This window comes from Arachis stenosperma, chromosome 7, assembly GCF_014773155.1.
Source record: "Arachis stenosperma cultivar V10309 chromosome 7, arast.V10309.gnm1.PFL2, whole genome shotgun sequence".
Lineage (NCBI taxonomy): Eukaryota > Viridiplantae > Streptophyta > Magnoliopsida > Fabales > Fabaceae > Arachis > Arachis stenosperma.
This window is the reverse complement of record NC_080383.1, coordinates 773,012-780,414: the sequence shown is the minus strand read 5'-3', so window position 1 is coordinate 780,414 and position 7,403 is coordinate 773,012. Positions and strand designations below refer to the sequence as shown.

General features: G+C 31.9%; 1 protein-coding gene across 2 annotated transcripts; it reads left to right on the top strand.

Annotated features, from left to right (window-relative positions):
- Positions 1-2,599: 2,599 nt before the first annotated feature.
- Positions 2,600-6,878, top strand: LOC130941326 (heterogeneous nuclear ribonucleoprotein 1). Of its 2 annotated transcripts, XM_057869791.1 has the most exons (5): positions 2,601-2,923; positions 3,040-3,167; positions 3,548-3,774; positions 3,992-5,195; positions 6,171-6,878. In XM_057869791.1, the coding sequence occupies exons 3-5, from the start codon at positions 3,553-3,555 to the stop codon at positions 6,182-6,184; spliced, it is 1,440 nt and encodes a 479-aa protein (XP_057725774.1). In that variant the 5' UTR covers positions 2,601-2,923; positions 3,040-3,167; positions 3,548-3,552; the 3' UTR covers positions 6,185-6,878. The 2 variants fall into 2 exon arrangements, with proteins under 2 accessions (XP_057725775.1, XP_057725774.1); XM_057869792.1 differs by lacking the exon at positions 3,040-3,167 and having other exon boundaries at positions 2,600-2,923.
- The last annotated feature ends 525 nt before the right edge of the window (positions 6,879-7,403 follow it).

Here is a 7,403-nt window from a genome sequence, read left to right as displayed (position 1 = left end):
TATCTGCCATTTTTTTGGGCTAGTTTTTCACACTATATCTACCTTTGTATACATGTATGTACCAATCTTATCTACCTCCATTAATTAATTAGGAGTAACAAACAGCACTAATGTTTTAGCATAGAGTTTTTTCCTTTAAACCTACACTATCTATTCCAATATCTATCTTTTACTATAGTTGTCCACATCTCCTCTATAACATAGGGTTAAAACTTTATGTATATGTAATTGCTCTTTGGAGACCATTTTAAAAAATGGATCCTCTCAATTGTTAAAAAAAAATAAAAAATATAAAGTATGATTTCTAACTCTTTATTATTTTTTTATATTTATTTTTTAGTTTCACTTATAAAATTAATGGTAAGAGATCACATTTTACTCCCTCAATTGATAAAAAAAATTGAGTCTATTTCCACCATTTAAAAGGTTGAAGATCAATCCAAATGTCATATATTGCACAAATAATTGCAAGTATAATTCATCAAAAGCAGTTGTTTCTTTATATATAGTTGGCATGAATTATTTATTATATAACTTTTTATGCTTTAAATGAGATTTTATAAGAAAAGAAATGTGTATGATTTGTATCTAATAACACAAGAAATAAAATATTCATGAAAGAATATACAAGCACTTATGATCGATGTTTCCAAAACATGACCATTATACCGGCCTCAACCAACTTAACACTCATAAAATATATATGCAATATACAAATACTATGAACACTCAAAACCATAAGCTACTCACTCATCAGAAATAGACCTTTGTTGTTTCGCTTTTGCATTATTCATCCTTTATAATCCTTCATAAATATTACCTTTAGGAAAAGGAAAGGATTATCAAATATATATCATCAGAGAATGATACAGTAATAATGTTAAAATCACAAACTCTTCTCATGCTTGGGACTGATATTGTTTTATGAATTTCACCTTGCTCAACAATGGTTACTCTGCTAAGGAATCTGAATTATGTTCCACTTTCAATGGATGTTTTTTCGTGTGTCTTGGGCTTGGTCTTATGTTATCTTTAATTAAGAGTTGTCATTGCTGACTTATAATAGACTCTTAATTTTGTAATCTCTAAAATTAGGAGGAGAGAATATTGCACTACACACTACATATTTGGCGCATTTTACGTTGTCTCACTAAATATTAGTAAGGCTTAAATGGTATAATTTGAGTTGTATTAAGTAAACATTGGTCAAATAATTCAAATGTGTAAAGAAATTACACTTCTTGTTATTTTTTAAATTAACAATAAAACAAGCCGATTATTAAGTACTTCTTTATTAAGTGGTGTTGTTTTATTTGCTTTGAGAATTCAATGCTACCTTATTTTGTTTAGACGTTTTCAATTTTAATATAGCAATATCATTTTTTTTATTTTATTTACAATGGTGAGTGTTTGATGTTTTTATATTAAATTATTAATCGATATAAATTATCTTAAAAATATCGTTATACATATATTAACTATTATAATTCACTTCATTAATGAATAAATGATTTACATTAATATAAATATAAATATGCAACAGATATTTGAAAAAAAGGAAAATCCATTTTCATGAATATATATATATATATATATATATAGACCAAACATGTTCATAATTTATTTTTGAAAATATTGAAATCCAATGTTAACAATTATAATACTGAACAAGCAGATATTTAATAATATTCATGATGATATTTCAAAAAAAATACATATTTTTAACTTTAAAATAAGATTTTGATTTTGATACATTATGAATATAAAAAAAATTATACATTCATAGATTTGTAGGAAAAAAACAAATAAAAAATAGAGTGAAATATATGATTGCATAAATATTTTTATAAAAATACTATTTGTATATTAAAATCAGCTATTAAAATCAATCACTATATATTTATGTATAAATATATGTATAGTTTAATTTATTTTTAATTTATATTTTATATTTTAATATATAATTTATATTGATGACTAATTTTAATAGTTAATTCTATTATTTTAATATACACTTAACATAATTAAAATTTTTATAGTCATCAAAATTAAAGTTCCAAAACAAATGCCTACTATAAATTAGGAAATCATTTACATATATATGAGCTTAATTATTAAGCTGAGGTCAAAATAATTAATTTAACAATTTTTATTTATATACTAACAATATACAATAAAGGTGTGTATAATTTTTTTTTCTACTAACAATACCCATAAATTAAATCCTAAACAAATTAAGTATACCATGTAATGTAGTGATACTTATGTCATCCGTTAATTAACATTGTGATAGGTAATTAATTAGTCACTATTATGTATTATCCTAAACAAAAGGTTTTTTTAATTAATTAAAAATAGAGCTTAAAATTTTTTATGAAAATTAAATCCTTAAAAAAACATGCGGACGAGAAAAGGGAAAAAAAATCTTATGATTTCCGGATTTTTACTTCCTCCCTATTTTATTACACACCAAAATTTGAAATGAAAGATGTTTTATTTTGTTTTTCCATTTTGTTGAAAGTAAATAATAATAAGAAAAAAGGAAATGAAAATCATTTCTACCATTTGCAGAGTCCCCTATATATTGCTCACGCCAGAGATCTCGCAGCTTCTCTCTCGGCTTTCTCCTTACAAAGTTTTATACTTTTATCGGTTTTTTTTTTCATTTTTTTTCTTTTTTTTTTTGGTGGTGGTTTCTGTGTCTCTGTAGTTTCATATACCAAGAAACATTCGCAATCGGTTTTGGTAACTGGGAATTCGCATTTGGTAAAATCTAATAAACACAAATTGGAAAGAGAAGAAAGGAAGAAAGAGGGTGTTGGGGAGGCATAGAGCAAGATAATGAACCTTGTCCTCTGATTCCTAATCTCATTGTGCCTCCCCTCAGATCTTAAGATTTGGCCATCTGGGTACTATTCAATCGGTGCGTTTCCGCTGAATCTTGATTGAAGTTTTGATCTTTCTTCAATTGGGTCTCCCTTTGGATCTTTGATGATTGAGATTTTTTTTTTAATTTTATTTTTTTATGGGTTTTTCCAGGAGAGTGCTTAGTTTCTGCCTTTGATTTCCACTGCCTGATGAAGGATCCGATGTTTCTTTACTGAATCCGACACAATATTTTGTATTTGCGTCGTTAAGACAGTTTCTCAGTTTTGTTATAATTAAAGGTATTCTTTGTAATGTTTTTTTTTTGTTGCTGTCTCATACATACTTGGGACTATATTGTATTTGAACAATCTGATAAATGATAATGCTGTAAAATTTGATTGTATCCTAGCTGTATTTGCTTGCATTCTATCTGAGACTAGGATTTTTTTTATGTTGTTTTGTGTGGCTCATGTTTTTCTTGTTGCAATTAGTTATCTGTAATCAATTGGATCCGCTAGGAAGACACTTATTCCGCTACCTTTCAATTTAGATGCTAGTTTATCCTAAGAAGCTTTGAAAAATCTTTCCCCTTCGTTAAGTTTCTAACTTTCTATTGATGATGGCACTAGCATTTGAAAGTTTTCAAGCTTAATGAATGGATTGTACCTCTTGGTTGTAGATAAAATGCAATCAGATAATGGCAAGTTATTCATTGGGGGGATATCATGGGACACGAATGAAGAGCGACTCAGAGAGTATTTCGGTACTTATGGGGAGGTTGTGGAAGCAGTGATAATGAAGGATCGCACCACCGGTCGAGCCCGTGGATTTGGTTTTGTTGTTTTTTCGGACCCAGCTGTGGCAGACTTAGTCATAAAAGAGAAGCACAATATAGATGGAAGGATGGTAATTTTCTTTTGTCTCATTTTAATTCTAAGACTTAGTTTTGACATTTAGTTTGTGTTTTTGAATTACATGGCATTGAAATCCTCAGTTCTGAAACAACAGGTTCTGATAATGAATTGTACTTCAGTTTGCAAATCTAGTACGGGTTGGATGGATTGATAGGTCTTTATCATTGTTTTCCTTGATTGTTAGTCAATAATGTTTCATGTTTCACTAGGTGGAGGCAAAGAAGGCTGTTCCCAGGGATGATCAGAATATACTGAGTAGAAACAGTGGCAGCGTCCATGGTTCTCCCGGTCCAGGTCGCACAAGAAAGATATTTGTTGGAGGTTTAGCATCTACGGTGACAGAGAGCGATTTCAAGAAGTACTTTGATCAGTTTGGGACTATAACGGATGTTGTAGTAATGTATGATCACAACACTCAAAGGCCAAGAGGCTTTGGATTTATCACTTATGATTCTGAGGAGGCTGTTGACAAGGTTTTGTTTAAGAATTTCCATGAATTGAATGGTAAAATGGTTGAAGTGAAGCGAGCAGTACCTAAGGAGTTATCGCCAGGACCGAATCGCAGCCCACTTCCTGGATTCAACTATGGTCTGAGTAGGGTCAATAACTTCTTAAATGGATTCACTCAGGGATATACTCCAAGTGCTGTTGGAGGCTATGGACTTCAGGTGGACGGTAGATTCAGTCCAGTTGCGAGTGCTCGAACTGGATTTGCTCCATTTGGATCTGGTTATGGAATGAGCATGAATTTTGAACCTAGTTTGGGTGCTGGATTTGGGAGGAGTGCAAATTTCAATAGTAATCTTAGCTATGGTCGGGGTTTAAATCCTCCTTACATTGGCAGCTCCAATAGGCTTGGAAGCCCTATGGGGTATGACAGTGGTAATGGAGGAAGCAATTCTTTTTTCAGCTCCGCTACACGGAATTTGTGGGGGAATGGTGGCCTTAGTTATGGAACTGGTTCTGCAAATTCCAGTGCATACGTTGGATCCGGGAGTGGAAGCGTTGGAGGAAACGCCTTTGGCAATGCTGGTGTCAACTGGGGTACTTCAGCGGTTTCTGCGCAAGGCGGTGGTAACAATGTGCTACAGAATAGTGGCAACCTTGGTTATGGAGGTGGTGACAACACTTATAATTTGGGGACTGGTGGGTATGGAAGAAGCAGTGGTTCTGCTATTGCCCCAACATCTTCATACACTGCTTCAAATGGCGCCGTTGATGGTGCTTTTGCTGATTTTTACAATAATAATAATTCGGTTTATGGGGACGCCACATGGCGTTCTTCAAATTCCGAGCGAGATGGATCTGGTCCCTTCAGTTATGGACTTGGTGGTTCGGCTACAGATGTTTCAGGAAAAAGTTCTCCGGGTTATGTTGGTGGTTATACTATTAATAAGAGGCAGCCAAATAGGGGTAAGAACTAAGTACCAATTCATATTTATCTCAAGGTTTCAATTTCAGTTAGTCTATTCTGCTCCCTGCTTAATAAAATAGTGTGACTTAAGTGATGAGAGCTGGATAAATATAATTACAAATCTTAAGAATGAGTTCAAATGAAGTTTGATTGTCACAATTTTTGTTGGACTTTTATGCAATGGATAGATGAATGTTTGTTACCAATGTCGTATCCGTAAGTTTGCTGTTAATATGGAATACTTGTCACTGGTTCTAGTCATGTGCTCAGCTCTTTATTTATTTATTTTTTTTTTAATTGTTTGCTAAGAAGATTTCATTGGATAAGGTCTTAAGTAAATATTTGAGTCCTTAGGTGAAGTTATCTAGGCATATTTTGAAAAGTTTTATTATCTCATCATTGTACAATTTCTTGCCAAAGTTTTATATACTTTTGCTCAAAATTCTTTAACCCCACTTACAAGCCTTTAATAAGAATAACCAAATAGTTTTCATTTATTTTTAAGATTAATTATAAAGATGTCAGATTGTTTTCATTGCATTCCCCGTTTCATGATTTTAGAAGAGTGATACAACTTACAAGATTTTCTTATTTGATTGTTTCCTTTAGAAAAATCTAAAACCATTTAGCTAAATGAAAACAAGTTGGCATTCTTTAGTAAGAGTGCATATAAGAGAGATATCATTCAATTCAGGTCCTAGAATTCCAAGTACATTACAGTGAATGGTTTTCCTCACATTTATGTGACCTTTCTATCTGATCTCGTATGAAATAATCTAGTTGTGGCTGCGAAAGCTGAGGAAGTCACATATGTACTTAAAACTTAAAAGTAACTTGCATACTTCATTCATGAATATAAACTTAACTTCATGTTATGATTTAAGGGAAATCTCAATGATTATTCAATTATTTGTTGGTGATATGAAATGAGTTGCCTTGCATGCCAAGCTGACAAACTTAAAACTTTGTTTCAGGAATTGCTACATAGGAAGATCTTTATGATGACACGAACTTGTAGGCGAGGATAATCCGGTGAAGCAGGTGAATTGTGAATTTTGCGCACCGCTGCTGTTGTTACTGTATTTCGGTTTAAGACATAAGATGTTTGGTTTATCTAGAGCTAACTGGAGTGCCTGTTTTGAGGATTCAGTCAGATATAGAGATAGAAGTTACATGGGGGAATGTTGAGGTTTGAGTTTTTTGGTCACTGTTTTAGGTTTTGGGGTTTGAAATTTGAGTGAGATGTAAAATCTGATTGCGGGATATAGCGGAAGTGTATCAAATGCATCACATGTGAGGCAGCAATATAAACAAAAAAAAAAGGATGGACAGCATTTCCTTTTTCTTTTTTCCCCTTCTTCTCTTTGTGGGTAGATTTTTTGGCTGTAATGTCTTTGCAAAGCTGTGGGGTTCTGCTCAGGAATTGTTTGTTTCTTCTTTTTTCTTCTTCTTCATCTTCTTCTTCTTCTTGATCATCATGATCCATCATTTTGGTTTGTTCTTTAGCAGAATGTATTTGAGGTTTTTGTTGATTACTAGTGTGAAACATTGAAGGGATACCCATCTAGGGTCCCCATGAATAAGTTACAAATATATTTTGATTCTTTTCGGTAGGGGAATACTATGCTCCACAAATTCAAACTTGTGTTGATAAATGGAATTCTTTCCCCAACTTGCTCTTATTTTATTTCCTTTCAAAATATATGTCCTTTTTAGTATTCATATGTAACTTTATAGTATTTAATTTTAGAGTGTATTATTATTATTATTATTATTAAGATTGTTAGGACCTTTGGACCTATGTATTATAAATTAATTTCTCAAAAAGAAAAATACAAATGATTTTTTCATTTAGCAAACATTTGATCCAGCAGTTAGATGATGTTTGACATGACAAAGGCTCATGATAGAGTGCTGCCAAAGCGTTGTTGTCTCCAAAGTTAGACAGCAACCGTTGGCTGGTCTTGTTGGTACGTAGGTTCTGATGTTCTGTCAATAGTTTGGTGGAGTTAGTAAACCAATTACAAGTATGCTTCAGACAGCTAAGTTCAATATCCTTATCTGTTTAATACATAAATCTTGTACTGAGTTTTCTTTTAAAATTAAGATCTGGGGATTATTGATTTTGATATTGTTTGGTAGGACTTATATATAATGCAATAATGCATCTCAATTTTTTCAACAATGTTTCCAAAGATTTTTTTTTA

Excerpts from the sequence above, each read along its gene's own strand:
- LOC130941326 (XM_057869792.1), top strand. The coding sequence starts at position 3,553 with ATGCAATCAGATAATGGCAAGTTATTCATTGGGGGGATATCATGGGAC. Across the intron at positions 3,775-3,991 it reads ACAATATAGATGGAAGGATG|GTGGAGGCAAAGAAGGCTGT; the intron begins GTAATTTTCTTT and ends ATGTTTCACTAG.